We start from the raw sequence: 19660 nt of genomic DNA on the forward strand, positions 1-19660 counted from the left end.
GGCACTTCTTGTGTGATTTTGGGCTATACAAAAAATAAATTGTATTGTATATCCAATAAACCAAACACAGGGGTTGGCGAGCGAAGCGAGCAGGGGGCAGAGCCCCCTAGTGTTTTATAATGTTTAACTGCCCCAATCATCGTTCATCTCAGTGATTCTGCATTGCCCCAATCATCAATCATCTCAGTGATTCTGCATTGCCCCAATGAATTACATCTGGTTATCATCAGATAGGTCTAGCTTGCACTTCTAAGCAGCATTTTGAGCCGAGTCACACAAGTCTGTCCAAGACTGACGTTTTAAAACTGTTAATTCAAAAATTGTGTTTTAGACTTTTTCATTTATTTTATGTACAGTATATTACAAAGGTAGTCAAAAGTATTGGTGCCATTCCACTATTTAAAAAATAACCTCAATTATAAGTTAAATAAGTTAAAACCTACAAAAAGTAATTGGCATCCACCATTATTTATTTCATATTCCAAAGAGCAGACACTGTAGTTTTGATGCACATATATACAACATCTACTAGCTTTTAAGTTTCTTTTTTGTTTTTTGCTTGCTAGAATTGTAACTGGTACTGCCTGTGAGAAGTATCTGTATTGGCTCCCAAGACCTCAGTCTTTCTATCATATCCACAACACATGCAAGTCAGGCTAACTGTGGACTTTATAACATCTCTGTAGGAGTGTGTGAGTGTACCCTGAGATAGAGAGGCATGCCATTTGTGGATAGTTCCCACGTTGTGCCCAATGCTGTTGGAAACTGGATAAGCACAGAATGGATGGATGGATGGTCAACTTTAGCCTTTTCGATTTATATTCAGGAAATGCATTTGATCAGTCTGTTTCCTTATTGAGACGTGTGGTGTTTTTATTAGTATGAAATCCAAGTTACTATTATTTCTAATCTCATTGTTCATCTGCAAATCACTAGGAGTTAAAAAAGCTGACCAGGCACATCACTGCACTCATAAAGCATGCAAGGATATTTCTGTTTAGGTGCGAGAAGCACCTATTGTGATGGCCATGTCTGTGTTTATCCGTCCACATGAAACAACTTGGCCCTCTTTGGACCGAGTTGGTTGAAATTTGGCATATTTATTATTCAAAGAAACTTGTAAATGCAGTTCGATTTTTATGAAAATATCTCTAACAGAATACGCTGTACTCAACATCAGGGAAAGGGCATGCAAACACCTCAAATAACAGCACCTTTCTCCCGTTAGGGAAGTTAACTAAAAAAGTACAAGACAATGTCACTTCTCTGGAAATGAATGGAAGAGGAAAGCAATTATGTAGGCATATACTGTATAAGAATAGATTTACTAAGGTAATAGTTTTATCTGCAAATATACCGGACCAATGTTAGCAATCCGCAGCTAAATCTAATTACACAAGAAAGGTGCAGTTCCCCTAACTGACATAAACATAGCATGGCTTTAGAAAGGAAAGGATGATATGTGGCAGAAGATCGGACTGTGCCATATTACATGTTGTTACTTGTGCTGTGCAACAAGTTCTGTGCCAAACAAAGACTGCCATGGTGGAAGGGATGTGCTGTGTTTCTATAGTGCACGAAGGAGCTGACTGTGCTGCAAATACTATGGACAGGTCAAGACTAAAGTTAATGCTTGCTAAAAGAGTCATTTAGAGGTATAACATACAACAGACTAGACTGGGATTACAGTTTATCATTGCTCAAAGATCTGCTATTGCTTCTATGTACCTTTAGATTGGTATTAAAATCTTTTAAGGTAAATGTCACCTTTGGTATTCCTGTTACAAAATAAGTTACATTCAAGTTCTTAGTTACTTATAAAAATTTAATGAACTGCTGTTTTTTAATTAATATTAATAACTAACTGTGGTACTCATTTCAGCTGCTCTACTCCTTTCATAGTGTAATATTGACCATGATTTTTAGTCACAGATCATCTCCCACTAACACACATTAATCAATGCTATTTTTATATCATTTGAATTGGAATCTACTCTATATGAAGGCTATTGAGCTGTGCTTTTATCTACAAGACATTGTAAAGTGCTTTTTTAAAATATATTTATTGTAGTCTACTGACACTCACATGGAATTGGATTCTATTATAACTAATTTTTGAATATGACTCATTGTTACAATAATAAGACTCAAGACTTTCTTATCAGTTATCTTAGTCCACAAATCAAATATTACACCATGCATACATTTTCTAAATTGATTTTGCCTTAAAATACTGGTGGGATTTTCCTAATTTGTTAATTTAAATACTGTAATACTATTTTTTTTTTCAATAAAATGAGAAATGCAACTGGCACATTTACTACTATTTCACAACTTTATACACTTCATCATGTTACCTCAGTTTTTATTTGCTTAAAAGGAAGATTCCACTCCTTCAATCGGTTCTTATAGCTCACATTCCATTGCTTGGAATCAGCCTATAAGCTTCTCTTTTAATGTTATAATGCACTGTAATGCCCTATTTTAATATAGAGACTAAAGAATGTTAAATATTATTAACCATTGTTCAATTAACTTATTTACCCTGAACAACCTTACCAAATTATAACTCATTTAATGTTGGGAAATTTAACTGCCTTGCTGAGGCAGAGGCAAATGAACTCTTGAGATTTGATGCTTACTAAAATTGACACATAACGACAATATTTATGTTACACATCAGATTATCTTATACCTGGAAGTAGAGTAGCCAAATTCAGAGAGCAAAATGGTTAACTAATTGTGGAAGCGTTTTGAACAACTACATAAAACATTGATGGAAAGCAAAAGCTGTATATTTACAACGCATCACAACATACAAATTAAGAAAGGCACCTGCATGCTCAGATTACAACATTTACCATAATAGCTGCAAAGTCGAGTATAAACTGATGACGGAAAGTCAGATGAGAGCACACAGAGGGTGGATGAGAGCACACAGAGGGTGTATAGTAGCAGCAGCAGCAGCAGTACATTGATAAAACATGACATGCTGGCAATCAAACAGGTTGACAGCAGGGCCTTGAGGCAGCTAATCAATTATCTGGAGAGTATGTGATGCCTTTCATCTAGATGTACTGTCATTGTCAACTGCCATATTAAAACAATGTTTTACCAAGAAGACATGAGCTGAAACTTCAGCTAGCTACAGCCCAATAAGCCAACACTGAAAATTATATCTCATTAAAATGTCTCTACATAAATGATGATTGACAGATGAAATCAGCAGTACAACTGACAAAATGTTCTACAGACAAAATATTCTAGCCAGAGATACAGTTGAAGCTCAGGCAAAAAGTTCTAGTTCTAGTTAGAAATATAGTTGAAGCTTAGAAGCTAACTTCTGCATTGGAGAAATGCAGGCAAAGTGGCCGGGTGAGTTCATAATAATGCACAAAACACTGACCTCCGATTCACCAAACCTCATGAACTGAGCATCTACAGCAAATTTTAGTGGAAGACTTCGGCTTGCAGTCAGTGATTTGACACAGATTGCATGTATGTGAACATGCACAGAAAAATCAATGTTATATATGAGTGTTTAGTCTTTGTTTCCAATCTGAAAGTGAATCTCCAGAGCATGCTAATATCTTCTAATAAAATGCAAAAAAATACCTTTTACTAAAATAAGGATAGTGAACAAATTTTGACTAAAAGTAAACCAAATTCTTACTTGCATCATGTACAAAACAAAGCTAATCAGAGAAATATATCCTTGTACAGTGGAACCTCGAGATACGATCACCTCTGTATACGAGAAATTCAAAATATGAGGAAAGTATGAGCGAAAAATTCAGATCTAAATGCGAGCATTGGCTCGCGTAACGAGCCACGAGCCAGGCTGTGGGTATAGCTCGCGGCTTAGCGAGGGGGCGTGGTAGCAGTTGCGAGCCGCGATCTGCGGTGTCTGCGTTTCTCACTTAAGTGCACAGGTGGGAAACTGCCCACATCCATGATTGTTCCTGTGGCTGATGGGCTGCAGCTGCCATGTCCTCCCCGCATATATAGAGAAGCGCGAGCCGGTTAAGGGGGAGAAGAAGTAAAAGAAAAGAGAGGAGAGAGCGCAGGCAGGCAGGCAGGCAGTAAGTCGGTGCGAGCGAGCGAGTGAGTGCAGGCTCGCGTGTAGCTGAACAGTGAGCTGAACAGGCGAGCCAAACAGCTGAAGCAGGACGGTGTAGAGAAGGTCAGCTGCATTAAGAGTGTCTCGCCTGTTGCAGAGCCCGCAGGTGAGACGCTAACAGAGAAGAAGCACCGGGGATTGTCATCTGTTTTTTAAAGGCTGCATCCTTTTGACGTTTTAACCTCGTGTTAAAGGATTGTTATTCTTGTGTATTTTAAACCTCCACTTCACAACTGTTTTAAGGATTATTTATTTAAAGATTTATTGAATGCTCTACTGCATTTTGGACACCTGTTTTGATTCTTTTAATAATCAGTTATATTATTTACAAGTGTTATTTATTAAAGGTAGACTACAGTATATATAATTTATCAGTGTTATTTGTTAGGAAAATTGATTTTTATGTTAATATATTTGGGGCGCGGAACAGATTAACTGGATTTCCATTTTTTTCAATGGGGAAGTTTGTTCTAGATACGAGAAATTCGCTATACAAGCTCAGTGCTGGAACGAATTAAACTCGTATCTAGAGGTTCCACTGTATTAATAAGTAGCGGTATCTTTTCAATGAATAGTAGTAGGGATACTCCAATCAGTTTTTTAGGGCCAATACCGATAATCGATTTTCTTACTGAATTGGCTGATTCTGTTTTTTTTTTCTTTTTGTCCCTTTAAATAACTTTTTAGATTAAATCTACTACATAAGACCACTCTGAAGCAGCAAGGTTTTCCTGGAGGTAGTAATGCACTACCTATTCAGTCATCTACTCATAGCCGCCATTGTGGGTGAAGTTTATACATAAATAAGGAAGTTGATCAGAAACCAAATAAACCAAAAAAGGGATGTGAACATTATTTTAAAAAATGAAGCGCTTACAGTTTACATCAACTTCTGTATGATAACCATGATACCTTAAAGTTATGGCTTGTAGCATTTAGGTTGGATGTCAGTACTGGAATGGAAGACCTACTGAAAGTTGTGCAAGTTTGTATCACTCATTTCTCCATAAATGAGTATTGCAGACAAAGAGAAATAAAAATGTGTTCCCGATGAGCCATTATTGAAGGAAGCTCCAGTTCCAAGCAGATTTCAGGTGAGTCACTTCAGTGCCACTGCAACTGCAGCAGGCTGAAATGTACAGCTGTAAAATAATAACAAAAGCAATGTCTTTCACTAGCAAACTGAATACTGTATGGATGAGTAGCTCTTATGTAGAGTGGCAATGTAGAACAATTTTAGTGGTGCTGCTTCACCAGTCTAGTATCATGGATTTGAATTGTGTGCCCAATCATTGTCTGTACATAATAATAACATCTCCTTTCGGTCACTCAGATCTGTCATACATCAATGCTAAGTAAGCAATTAACACTGCAAAAAATAAAATCAACAAGCAAATTCACTCGAATGAAAGCTACCCATTAGGTACTTCAGGTTTGATAATTTCTTCCAGTTTAATTTTGGATTTAATTTTTCCAACGATCTGGAAGCAGTACATCCCACTCCCTATAACACAGGCGCTATTCCTGAGTGGCCATTGCTTCAACATTTTTTACGAGTGCACCACTAATCACCCTTGTAAGTGGCATTGCAGTACCTTCCAGTTGCATATTTTGCCCTGTCTGCCCTCGTCTCTGTTCTTTCCTCTTCAATCTGTTAGACTTCCTCACCAGTATATTCTGGCTCCTACAAATACAAATACATTTTAGCGACAACACTTCATAGTTGGACATTCTGCCAATTTTAAAAACAATAGCCTTATTTCTCTAAATCCTGAATGAAAAATGTGCCCGACAGCAGCATATTCTCAGGATGAAAATGGTGTTGGCAGCACTCACAACATGGGTTAGTGGAAACCATGCTCCATGGGGGTGAAAGGTCATGGAAGAGGAAGAGAAATTTGCCAAGATGAGATGCAGAGATGATTTTCTTTCTTAAAATGGCCTAATCTTACTTATAGATTACTTTTTAATTCATATTTAAAGAGATGTGGATACACTGCTTTACAATATTTGTACAATCTCAAGACACTGATTAATATCCAATAACATTCGTACTTTGAAAAATGGATGTACTTCGTACGTTTTAGACTTTTTAATGTTTAGACCCCAGTTACCTTAAGCTCTATTGTAAGATGCAAGGACAGACAAGGTATTTTTATTATTTAAAAATTCTTCACTTTAGAACACAATTTTATGTGGCAAATTTAATATATTACTATCATTGCGAAAAAGTAACATCAACTTGAAAAATTCCAAACTTTTTCTTTAATCCTTACCTTAGTCACTCAGGACCAGCTTAAAAAAAGCTATTGCCAGAATCAGGGTCTTTTAGCTGATTTCACTGACCAAAGTTTCTAAGCAGTTGTTGTTGATTTCATCACAGCTTGCTTCCACTTGCCTATGTCTCTGTAAAGAGGTTTGTGTGTGTACAGTATGAGTAACAGTGTGTCTGAAACTGTTGTGTGACTGACACTGCTTGAAATTAATTGAAAGTTAGTTTATTTTTCCTACTGTATTTAGATGGAGAAAATTATAAGAGCTAAACTCTTATTCTTCACACAAGTTATTTTCAGTTAAGGCAACACCAATAAACATAAATACTTGTTAATATATTAGCTGGCTTTATCCTAACTACAAAGCTACAAACAACATAGTTCTCAGAATCAAAAATGTAAAGCACTGTATTTATGAACGGTTTCCTGTCTGAGTGATGGAGGTAATGCTTTTTCCTGATTGATCCTTGCAGAGCTTTCTGTGGCATACTGTACATGGAAAGATGTTGAGCACACTATGTCTCTGTCCAAATGCTTTTCTCTCTCTTGACTTTTTCAACCTTGTGTATACTGGATGTAGTGCAGTTACAGTTTTTGAGGTTTGACACAATGACCCCATTTTCTGAGCATAAAAATACATCTGCTGGGCAGTCAGTTCACCAGTCAATTCCATTCCTTTGCAAGATGAACACATTGCTTTTGTGTATGGCCTCTTTTGCCTGTGCACCACACTGTCCTTTTGTAAGGCCGCATGTAATGTAGTACCCATGTCTAACTTCATTACAGACAGACAGTCTTTCATTCTTACAGTTCAGCACTGGATTACCCTTTGGGGTAGAAGTGTTTCTCCAGCATTTTTGTTATGGCCGCACGCTAGGCAATAGGATTCCAGGTATAAAGAATGCTAAATCCTGAAAGGAAGTGGGCAGAGAGAGGGTAGGAAGTGTTTGCAATGGATTATAAAGGAACAAATGGACAGTATTTCATTGGATTCTTGGAAGCACACAAGTCAAACCTTTCCGTTTAATATTGATGCAAAGTTGTGTCTGTCAGGGTTGGCAACTGTTGAATTATAACCTTTATTCACTGACCAAGTGTCAGAAATAGTGCAAATGTTAAGAGTCAGCACAAGTGTCATTCACCTGTGATTGATGCAGTGCTGTCAGAGGACACAGCTAGAAAGCATACTCTGAAGTTAATTTCAGTGTAGCAGCTTTGAAGCTTGCACTTCAGGGTAACTGGCTTTTGATGTTAAGGGTCAGTGAGTAGAGGGCTACAGATGAAAACTCTCATGTGTCATCCTACTGAAAAGTGGGCAATGTCATTTTACCCTTCAGATAACAGTGGTGAACAATGCATCACTGTGGAAAGTAATCTTTTTATTTTTTTAACAAGTAATGAAATTAGCACATTCCTATCATTTATATTATATATATATATATATATATATATATATATATATATATATATATATATATATATATATATATATATATATATATATATATATATATATATACACACACACACACATACACATACACAGTATATTGAGATAAAAACATGAGTGTGGCAAAAAATACACTACACAAACTTTTTATATGAAGCATACTTTGGAACTATTCAGCTTTTTGCTCAAGAACAATTACTAAAAGCTTTTTTACTTTGGCTGTGATCTTGACAGGGTTACAAGAGTTCATCTGGCACAAGGCTATAATGTGACTCAAGTATGAGCGAGAAGTCATTGCAGCTGCAGCAGCAGCATCTGACAGTAAACAGTAAATTACAAGATGGAAAGTGCAGATTTTTGTTGGCATCTAACTTGTGGTTTACTAAAGACAGTAGACAAAAAGAGCTATCACATATTGTAGCATAGCAATAGAAATGTCATAAAATATTTACAGCTTGAGATTAAATTATGCTACAGTATATAACTACATTTTTGTCATCCATCAAAAAAAATATTATATTTTTTTTTTCCTCATTTAAAAAAAAAATCCCATCAGATTTTTCCTGTGCTTGGGTGTTTGACTTCCTGACAAATAGGCTTGAGGCAGTGCGAGCTGGCAAAAGAACTCCAGGCTACTCACCAACATTGGCCTTCCACAAGGCTACTGCTTCATCCCACTGCTATACAATTCTATTCACCTATGACTGTGTAGCAAAGCATGAGGGAAACAATATCACCAAGTTTGCAGATGGCACCACTGTGAATGGACTCATCAGCAATGATGATAAGGTTGGCTACAGGAAGGATGTAAAAGACCTGGCTATATGGCTTAAAAAAAAAAAATGAAGGTCATTGTTGACTTCTGGAAGAACCAAGGCAATCACACTCTACTTCACATCAACAGCTCCCCTGTCCAGTAAGTTAACAGCTTTAGGTTCCTGGGTGCCCAGATCAGGGACTGCCTTCCGTGGTGAATCAACACCACATGCATCCTCAAAAAAGGATCAGCAAAGGGCATTTTTCCTGAAGAGGCTAAACAACTTGGGCATGGAAACCAAAATACTGGTGAACATCTACTTCTGTACTATATAAAGTATCCTGACCAGATGCATCATGGTGTGGTTTGGTAACCTGGCCAGATTGCAAACTCCTCCAAAGGACCGTCTATGCTGCTTCTAAAATCATTGTGGCTGACATTCTACAGGTTTATACCATCTACTCCTCCAGTTGTCTGAAGAGGGCTGAATTCATCATCTCTGATGACAGTCATCCAGGTCATCCCAGTTTCACTCCTGCCTTGTGGTAAGCACTACTGGAGCCTCACCACATTTTCCACCAGCTTCAGGGGCAGCTTCTTCCCCAAGGCCATAAGGTCATTGAACTGTTGGAAACCTGTACTTGCCTGCCTTGTACTGTACTGTACCCAACCGCTGGTTTATGTCTTATTTTGCTGCATGTTACATGTGTACTACCATGTGCACTTTCTTTTTTCCACTACTTTTTAATAAATATGTCTATACGGTTCTGTTCTGCATTATGTACATTAGCTCATTCTTCTAATTCTCTTATTTATTGTATTTATTTTACATCATATGTGCCTGTATATACTTCCCTGCCCCCATCTGCCCTGCAACTATGGTGCAAGAATTTCATTATAGCTCCCACAGTTCATATGAAAATAAACGTCCAGTCTAATCTAATACAAACTTTAAAATGATGCATTTGTGCACATTTTACAGTTGGTACTGTATTTGGTATTACTTGGAGAAGTAATGGAGAAGTATTATAGCAAAAAAATATTAAAATTCTTATCTAGAGATAAATGGTATGAATGAAGGAATCACATTTTTTAAATACAAGTACAGTTTGTAAATAGAATTACATGGTATATTCTTTGACAGACCAACCTTAAGATATTCAGCTTAATGGATGTGACCTGCCTAGCTTCAAATACTGACCGTTTTTCCTTTAGTGTTATTTGTTTATAAGCCCTAGATAAAAGTTTGTGAATGGTTTTCAATTGTTGAACGAGAATGTACCTTATCATACAGATATGGCAGGGTGAATGGCCTGTTCTCACGAAAGCTGTTCTATCTTCAAGTTTGGTGCCCTACATTATCCTGGAGTTCATCTTACTGTAACAAGCTTAAAAAAATTAAATGTGAAAATTTGCCTATTTTTGTATATTTTAAAAAAACACAATACATTATGAACAACACCAGTTTACAGTGTACAAAAATACATGGTGAAAAAAAGTGTAAAAGAAACACAAAAAGAATTTTCAGGCGGTAGAGAGTTTCTGAATTTGCCACCCCTCCAGCCATGCTTTCCACACTATACTAATAAAGATGGTGAAAAATATAAGGTTCATGTGAGTGTTAGGACTGTCTGAATGCAGAAAATGACATTCTGATATATACTGTAGTTTAAACAGAGCAACAGCTATCCATCCATCCATTTTCCAACCCGCTAAATCTGAACACAGGGTCACGGGGGTCTGCTGGAGCCAATCCCAGCCAACACAGGGCACAAGGCAGGAACCAATCCCGGGCAGGGTGCCAACCCACCGCAGGCAACAGCTATCATTTCACTAATATAATAAATATCATCCTCATAAATTAAATACAGTACATTTCAAAATATGTCACTGTGGTGCATTATCAACAGAAGCTAAACTTGACTTATGGTATTAAAAGGCAATTTATTAGGCGCCACATAATGCTCAAATTTCAGTGATTGAAATTAAACCCCATCTCTTAGCAAATGGCTTTCATCAACTTCAAATGACCCCAAAAATCTCAACATCTCCAGACCAAAATGTTAAATATCACAACAGGGAAAACACATTTTAATCAAAACGTCATGTTTACTTTGAGCAGAAATAAATGTAAGTAAGGAAGAAAAAATACTTTAACACCAATTTATCAGCTCATTTGAGACTGACACAAACACTTCAAACGTATATAAATAGTAAGTCGCATGCGTCACTTTTTCGAGCACATGAAATATTGGACGTGAAACAAAGACACTTGACTTTAACGGTAAACTTCATAAATCAGACGCTGCCCTGATTTGTTTCGGCAAAAGCAAGACAGTAGACCTCCCGATGGGTTTTGATCACTGCCAAATAGCCGAATCATTTTCCGAACAGCCGAATGCTTCTAGCTAGACTCGCCTTTAAATACCTTAAGTTCTATCACATTCGAAACGCTTTAGTGGCCTCGTTAGCACTATATCTGTCATCGACGGCTTATTCATATACCAGTATAAATTGTCAGTCACAGCAAGCCTGAAAACAATAATTATTAAAGAGAGAAAAAAAATGTTCTTACTGTAAGATTTAATTGCGGTCGATTTTGTGATTTAATTATTTTAATAGGAAAAACGCCAGTTATGTCAAAGGGTCCCACAGTAACACTATGCTTACAGTTTACTAGGAGAGGTACAACACCAGAATACTGTAAGCATATCCTTAATGATCCAAGAACACGACACTTACAAAAAAAAGACAGCGATTGCAACTTGTTTAAACAACATAGGACTTTAAAAGTGTAATAATAAAACAATTATTAAATTTGAAACATTAATGAGTTTACACAGCCATGTGATTTAAAATAATAAAAACGCGGTTCTAAAATGAATCTAATATTCTCAACGCCACCTCCTACATTGTCAAGGAAAACTAGACAAACAGCACTCTGAATAAAACCCAGAAATGGAAGATACTTTACCCAGAGGCACTCACTCGATTTTAACTGCTCTCCCTTCCGTATTACGGCCCGACAAAGCACTAGATGTACTCCTCATAAAACGACGCCTTCTCCAACTCATCGCTGTCTACGTTAGCAACATGCACTGACAACCATTCAGTAAACAGGAAGTATGCGCCAAAAAAGTCAGGAAAGGACGTGTTCAGTAATGCAAGAGATGGCTCAACCAACCCAAATGGAGGAGCCAGGGATAAACAGTGACATCTACCGGGAAGTGCGTAGTATTAACAGGTGTTTCCAGTTCCATAGATTAACATTTCCTAAAGACAATTTCGAGACTGTGATTTAATGGAAACTGGAAATCATTATAAAGTTCACACCAATAAATCGCAAGAACAAGTTCGTCTTGTCACTCTGTAAGAGGGTTCCCGGACACCAGACACAATGTCCAAATCCACAACTTTACAGAAGCTGGGTTAAAAGAAGACAAAGGGGAAAACATTATACATGCAGCCTGCCCACAGACAGCATCTGGGTGTGTGATTTGAACCCAGCTAATGATGCTTGATCAGTGACTGCAGATGGTTTGCCTTATAATGTGTGTATTAATTCACTGGCAACTGTAGTTGGATCAGATCCTAAACTAGATTATGAGGAATATGTTTCAGTGATCCTACAGTGGAATAAGTGGGTTTAGAATATGAATGCATGGAACAAATATGCAACATAAGAAAACAAATTTAACTTAAGGGGAACCACAGAGGTTAGTGCTGATACCTCATAAATCAATAAAGCTTAACATGACCCTTGAGCCCAGTCAATACCTAAAAGAACTTTGCACGTTTTCCCTTTTTGTTGTGTGTGTGTGTGAGGGAGAGAGAGTTGGGGGGGTTGGGTGGTGGCCGGGGGGCGTGTCCACCAGATACTCTAATATTATTTCTGCATCTCAAAGACAAACAGATTAGGCTAACTGGTGATGTGTTTTGTGTCCTGCTATATTGATCACCAACTTTTCCAGAGCTGGCCAGTTGCTCTGTGCTCAATAGGATAGACTCTAATCCCCACAATATTACTCTCTCTTTTCTGTACTACTTCAAATGATTTCAAAAACAAGTACTGTATGTGAAGAATAAAAGCAAAGTCTAACCTCATACCTGAACCCCAGATTCAGCTGTCACATTCTCAGCATCCACATTCTGTACATACCACAAAGAAGTCACTGGCTTTCTGTAGAAGCACACTTCAGCCTCAAGTCATTGTCACTGATGCTTGCCTTCAGGGTAGTCAATGGTCCAACACCTAATTATCTGGAGGCCCTCATTAGACCCTTTGTTCCTTTCTGCTCGCACAGGTCTACTAATGAAAGGCATCTGGTTATACCACGTGACATGAAATTTCATTGGGGTCACTTTTCATGTGTAGCCCTTCGCTAGTGGAATGAGCTGCCAACATTAAGTTGAACAACTGACTCCTGCAGTGTGTTTAAGAAGAGCTTGAAGATGCTCCAGTTTTATGTATTTTTTCCTTATTGTTAATGATTTCTGATGCTAGGTTCTTTTAGCAGTTAAGGTAAAGTGAATTACTGCTGTGATTTAATTGGTTTAATGGTTGTTTACGTGTAAGGTCTAGGACTTATTCCAATTGTTTGGTCAATTTGTGTAACCTAGTCTTGTAAAATTTGTTTCAAAACAGACTCATAACTGACCCTGACCCAATTATGTTGACCTCGGCAGTAAGTTGTTTTTGAAAAAAAACACCTGCTAAATGAATAAAATGGAATTGTAAATGTAAGGACCAAAGGTTGTGTTTCTAAATTTGTGTTTCTTTTTAAAGATGTCAATTCACACAGTTCTACTTGGACCACTCCGTAAAACTAAAAGAATATTTCAAAACAAATACAACTAGTAATATCATCAGTACTGATACTGATTTTACATGCCAGGGTTTGTGGGGCACTTAACCCAGCATTACTGAACAGCCCACTATAGGATACATTCACATTTACTCATTTTGGGGCAATTTAGGGTCATCAATCAAACAAGCACATGTGCATTTACCTGTAGAGTATGGAAAGAAATTGTAGAGTCCAGAAAAAATCCAAGTAGATTTCAAGAGAATGTGCATACTCCATATACACAATGACCAAGCCAAAAGGACCAACCCTTGAGCTATTAGGCAGAAGCTCTAACCACCAATAAATCATGCATCTCAAGATAAAACAGTGACAAAGACACATCATAAAACCATAAACAAGGCAGTTAATATGCTATATTAAATGACAAACCAACTCTTAAAGTAAACTTTGTTCAGAAAGGACCTACAACAGTACACAAAAATGACTTTGTTTTTTTGACTCCATCAAATAATTTGCATTATTCTAATAGAAATATTTCATAAGAAAATCTCTTCATTGAAGTTATGCTATACAGATATGATTGTGATTAACTTATAAAATTACTACTTATTGAACAGTGACAGGAAAAATATAAAAAATAAATAAGGCACTCAGGTTTTTGCCAAGTATTTGAGATGCTTTCCTTTTTTAGGTCTCATCTAGCTGTTCCTTCCTTTCTTTATGTCGGTTTCTTGGAATTTCACACAAAAAGTCTAGATATCACTTGTGTTTGTTAATCCTGGGGCTCAGATATTTTTGCTGCCTTATTTTATGAACGCTGATCTCTAAATCACAAAGTAATTGTAGGCAGGGATTGTACCTTGACTGCTCCAATTGTTAAAGTGTACTACCACAACTTAATATTGTATATCAGTGGAAATGTTAGATACAGCCTGCGTTCTGATTATGATAATGTGTGTCATTTCTTGACTCTTGGTTCATGCTAATGTATTGTGGAATTATGTTGTATAATGGCGGCACTGTGGCGCAGTGGGTAGCACTGCCGCCTCGCAGTTAGGAGACCCGGGTTCACTTCCTGGGTCCTCCCTGCATGGAGTTTGCATGTTCTCCCCGTGTCTGTGTGGGTTTCCTCCGGGTACTCTGGCTTCCTACCAAAGTCCAAAGACATGCTGGTTAGGTGCATTGGCAATTCTAAATTGTCCCTAGTGTGTGCTTGGTGTGTGTGTGTGCCCTGCGGTGGGCTGGCGCCCTGCCTGGGGTTTGTTTCCTGCCTTGCTCCCTGTGTTGGCTGGGATTGGCTCCAGTAGACCCCTGTGACCCTGTAGATCGGATATAGCGGGTTGGGTAATGGATGGATGGATGGATGTTGTATAATTGTGTAACTGCTGCAAAAAATATATCTCTACAATAATAAAATCTACTAAGCTTAACTTAACCTGAAACCCATTTCCCATGACAGTTGTTCAGAATCCATGCTTTTATATTCAAACTAGAGAAGATCAGAATGATTTTAACAGTAGAAGATGTAGTGGTTATATTTCATATCTGAGTGTCTTTGTCTGTCTTGTTTCAAGTTTTCAAATTGCAATTGTTATACTTTATGAAAAATTACACTAGATGAGAGCACTACCGCAGCATCTCACTTGTCCAAAAGCCAAAATATACAAAAAGACAGACTGTATTGAATAACTAAATGCTAGGATGGGAGGAACAAAAAGAGGGCACAAAGTATCAGACTTCAAAACATCAAAACCCTGCAAGCAGTTTGGGCCTGTGTACAGATTGTTGACCCCAGTTTATTAAATGGGATGAGAACAGTTTCCAACCAATGTAGCATAAACATTCTCAAACACAGACCCCTTCAGTCTATGTATTTAACATGGCATGTCTCTTCTTCATGCCAGCTGAGCCACTGCCCCACTAACCTCCTAACTCTAGGCTTAGCAAGCAAGACAGCTTAAGGCAGGGTAAACCCATTTTAAGAACAATTCCATTCGAGAATGGTATGAGACTGGAACTCCCACCAATGACTGTTCATGTCACAGCTCTCCTGGGCTGTCAGTTTCCCTTAAGAAAGACACTTCTCCAATGCACCCTGTTACTTCTCAAGCTCTTAAAGGTTGAATCAGGCCTTTTCTTTTCCAGCCTGAGCCATGTGGAACTGTGTATTGGCCTGGAAGCCTTTTAGCCTTTCCCCAACCCTCAATGGCCTCAATAAATTTTTATAAGAATGGTAGGGCAACCTTAGCTTGTGTTGGTTTGAATTACCACTAGTGGCTGATTAAAGCCATGCCCATTGCCTCCCTGGTTACTCCTTTCTCTCTTCCTCCTGGAAATTGCTGCCTCTAACCAATTAGAAGGCATACAGTGGTGTGAAAAACTATTTGCCCCCTTCCTGATTTCTTATTCTTTTGCATGTTTGTCACACAAAATGTTTCTGATCATCAAACACATTTAACCATTAGTCAAATATAACACAAGTAAACACAAAATGCAGTTTGTAAATGGTGATTTTTATTATTTAGGGAGAAAAAAAAATCCAAACCTACATGGCCCTGTGTGAAAAAGTAATTGCCCCCTGAACCTAATAACTGGGTGGGCCACCCTTAGCATCAATAACTGCAATCAAGCGTTTGCGATAACTTGCAATGAGTCTATTACAGCGCTCTGGAGGAATTTTGGCCCACTCATCTGCAAAATTGTTGTAATTCAGCTTTATTTGAGGGTTTTCTAGCATGAACCGCCTTTTTAAGGTCATGCCATAGCATCTCAATTGGATTCAGGTCAGGACTTTGACTAGGCCACTCCAAAGTCTTCATTTTGTTTTTCTTTAGCCATTCAGAGGTGGATTTGCTGGTGTGTTTTGGGTCATTGTCCTGTTGCAGCACCCAAGATCGCTTCAGCTTGAGTTGACGAACAGATGGCCGGACATTCTCCTTCAGGATTTTTTGGTAGACAGTAGAATTCATGGTTCCATCTATCACAGCAAGCCTTCCAGGTCCTGAAGCAGCAAAACAACCCCAGACCATCACACTACCATCACCATATTTTACTGTTGGTATGATGTTCTTTTTCTGAAATGCTGTGTTCCTTTTACGCCAGATGTAACGGGACATTTGCCTTCCAAAAAGTTCAACTTTTGTCTCATCAGTCCACAAGGTATTTTCCCAAAAGTCTTGGCAATCATTGAGATGTTTCTTAGCAAAATTGAGACGAGCCCTAATGTTCTTTTTGCTTAACAGTGGTTTGCGTCTTGGAAATCTGCCATGCAGGCCGTTTTTGCCCAGTCTCTTTCTTATGGTGGAGTTGTGAACACTGACATTAATTGAGGCAAGTGAGGCCTGCAGTTCTTTAGACGTTGTCCTGGGGTCTTTTGTGACCTCTCGGATGAGTCGTCTCTGCGCTCTTGGGGTAATTTTGGTCGGCCAGCCACTCCTGGGAAGGTTCACCACTGTTCCATGTTTTTGCCATTTGTGGATAATGGCTCTCACTGTGGTTCGTTGGAGTCCCAAAGCTTTAGAAATGGCTTTATAACCTTTACCAGACTGATAGATCTCAATTACTTCTGTTCTCATTTGTTCCTGAATTTCTTTGGATCTTGGCATGATGTCTAGCTTTTGAGGTGCTTTTGGTCTACTTCTCTGTGTCAGGCAGCTCCTATTTAAGTGATTTCTTGATTGAAACAGGCATGGCAGTAATCAGGCCTGGGGGTGGCTACGGAAATTGAACTCAGGTGTGATACACCACAGTTAGGTTATTTTTTAACAAGGGGGCAATTACTTTTTCACACAGGGCCATGTAGGTTTGGATTTTTTTTCTCCCTAAATAATAAAAACCATCATTTAAAAACTGCATTTTGTGTTTACTTGTGTTATATTTGACTAATGGTTAAATGTGTTTGATGATCAGAATCATTTTGTGTGACAAACATGCAAAAGAATAAGAAATCAGGAAGGGGGCAAATAGTTTTTCACACCACTGTATATCCTTCTTTCTGCAGTGGCATAAAGGCATTCAGTGTCCCTATAAGTGCATCTTTTCTCCCTCTTTTTTTAAGGACTTACTGGACCCTGTCCTTGTTTTGTACCATGCTTTCCTACCTGCAATTCCCCCATCCACCAAATTACTCGTAACACATACAGTAAAATATGGCAAGACAAGTTAAATGACATTTCTGATTATGCAAAATTGATTGTGAATCACCATTTCTGTGAAACATCAAGGCTACTTGCTTACAATTGTGAAATGTCTGCTAATGATTCATTTACAGCTTAATTCTGTTTGGAAATTGCATATTACAAATACGTACGTACTTGAATGGGTTATGAAGAACAATTATTCCCAACAGTAAAAGATACATCCTGAGTCTGGAAATATAGTATAAATAAAACATACAGGCAATAATGCTTATTGTAATCACCAACAAAGCCAACAGATGTCTTCTTTACCCTGATGTTGATCTATTATTGGTTAAGATCACCCATTATTTGGCGCCATGATCACAATACTCTCCTGAATTATTATTCTTATCTAAAAACAATAATTGTTCTAAGTGCAGAAAGCAAGTGGCCTCTTTGTCTTTGTTCCTATTAGTCATTCAATTTAGTCAGTCAAATGCCCTAAATAATGCACATAATTAGAGAGGACTATACAGAACCACTACTATTTTCCTACATTACATCATTACATACATAAAGACTGACTGCAAAAGATCCAAAAAGCCAAAATTAAAAGGACCTTCAATCCCTTTTGTTAATCTAAATGCATCTAAATACAAAGACAAATAAACTGGACTAGTTTTACAGTAAGAACTGAGAATCCATGCAGAGCTGGATGACCAATGAACAGCTAATCAGAATAACAAAAGACTTGGGTAAACAAAAAAGCAACCTTTCAGATTTAGAAATATATATGCTGAACTGCTTTCTAGTGCATTTTGCACAATAACATGGCCAAAAAAAACAGCAAACAGCACAGACAGTTCAGCTGCTGGCCTCAGACTCACCATTATAAGCTACAGGCTTTTGTCAACAGACATTAAATAATGACAAGACATTTCAATTATGCCATTAACTTAAGAGTTTCCTACCAGAAAAACAAGAAAGGCAGCCACTATTTTCTGGACAGGATGTCAGTCCATTATGTGGCCCTGTGTCAGGTGGTATCACAAATTTCAGGAATGCAAGCACTCATTATGTATGGGAGCATTAGGCCCATAACAGTCAACACCTACAGAAGCAAGTATAAAGCAGAATCATCCTCCAGCACCAGATCACTCTGACAAGGGTGAACATGCACTCTATTCTGATTTGAGAACATTTTTGTTCTATTTTATTGATATAATTTGAAGAAAACAACCCATAACCCAACTCCTACCTGAGAGAAAGAAAGGACAAACTACAATGTGAGCAAATCTTTTAAAAAAATAAGACATGTCCTTTTCCCTGGATAAAAATGCTTATGCTAAGATTTGATTAATTACAACTTGCCATATTTTTTAAAAAAGTTTTGAACACATCCTCTAAGTAAGAATGTCATTTTTTCTAATTTCAAGCAGTATAGAACATCAGTTACCCACTGACTTATAACAGTGGGGCTGGGATTTTTCCAGCCAAGCAAGATAAGTCTACGTGCTAGTTGAACGGTATAAGCAATTACAATTAATTTGTCCTTCTCCACTTTAAGCCCATGCGGGAGTACAACAAACATGGCTTTTAATGGGTTAGGAGTGATTATGACAACCAAAGGCTGTCTGATAGCCATTGTCCATAATGATGTTAATTTGGTGCACACCCAAAACATGTGGCCCAGTGAGACTAAAGCTTGCAAAATTCAGAAGTTAAATTTTACCCTGAATACATTTTGGACAATTCCAAATGAGATAAATGTGCTTGATAAAAGATTTTGACTGAATACTTTGTGAATATGAAGGAGGAATGTATTCTATGGCTGACTTCCACTCCTTTTCAGAGATGTTAAGTGAAAGATCCTTTTCCTAATGTATCCTAGAATATTTGAAAGGAAGTGCCTTTAAGATGTTTTTATATATTGTTGAGATACTGTCTGAGTCTTCAAGACTGATCAATATTGACTCTGAAATAGAAATGGGTGGGAGGTGAGGAAAATTGGGCAGGTTCCTTTTAGCAAAGTTTCTGATCTAAAAGTAGTAGAAAAATTGTGTTAATGGGAAGTTAAATTTGAAGAATAATTGTTCACAAAATGCAAAGCCATTATCTATATACAAATCTCTAA

The 19660-nt window shown here is 37.7% G+C and overlaps 1 protein-coding gene across 10 annotated transcripts in view; it reads right to left on the reverse strand.

Annotated features, from left to right (window-relative positions):
• The window catches only part of samd8 (sterile alpha motif domain containing 8), a 197642-nt gene that overhangs the window by 64003 nt on the left and 113979 nt on the right, over positions 1-19660 (reverse strand). Inside the window, exons 1-2 of one of the 10 annotated variants that reach the window (XM_051922959.1) lie at positions 12701-12720; positions 5716-5804 (exon numbers count right to left, since the gene is read on the reverse strand). The exons of 2 other annotated variants lie outside the window; for them this stretch is intronic. In XM_051922959.1, the coding sequence (XP_051778919.1) occupies positions 5716-5804; positions 12701-12705 (94 nt within the window). In that variant the 5' untranslated portion in view covers positions 12706-12720. Of the gene's footprint in view, positions 1-5715; positions 5805-9882; positions 9982-11574; positions 11740-12700; positions 12721-19660 lie in introns of those variants that run through there. 7 more of the 10 variants (XM_028795558.2, XM_028795563.2, XM_028795561.2 and 4 more) reach the window with 7 other exon arrangements.

Source organism: Erpetoichthys calabaricus, chromosome 2, assembly GCF_900747795.2.
Source record: "Erpetoichthys calabaricus chromosome 2, fErpCal1.3, whole genome shotgun sequence".
NCBI lineage: Eukaryota > Metazoa > Chordata > Cladistia > Polypteriformes > Polypteridae > Erpetoichthys > Erpetoichthys calabaricus.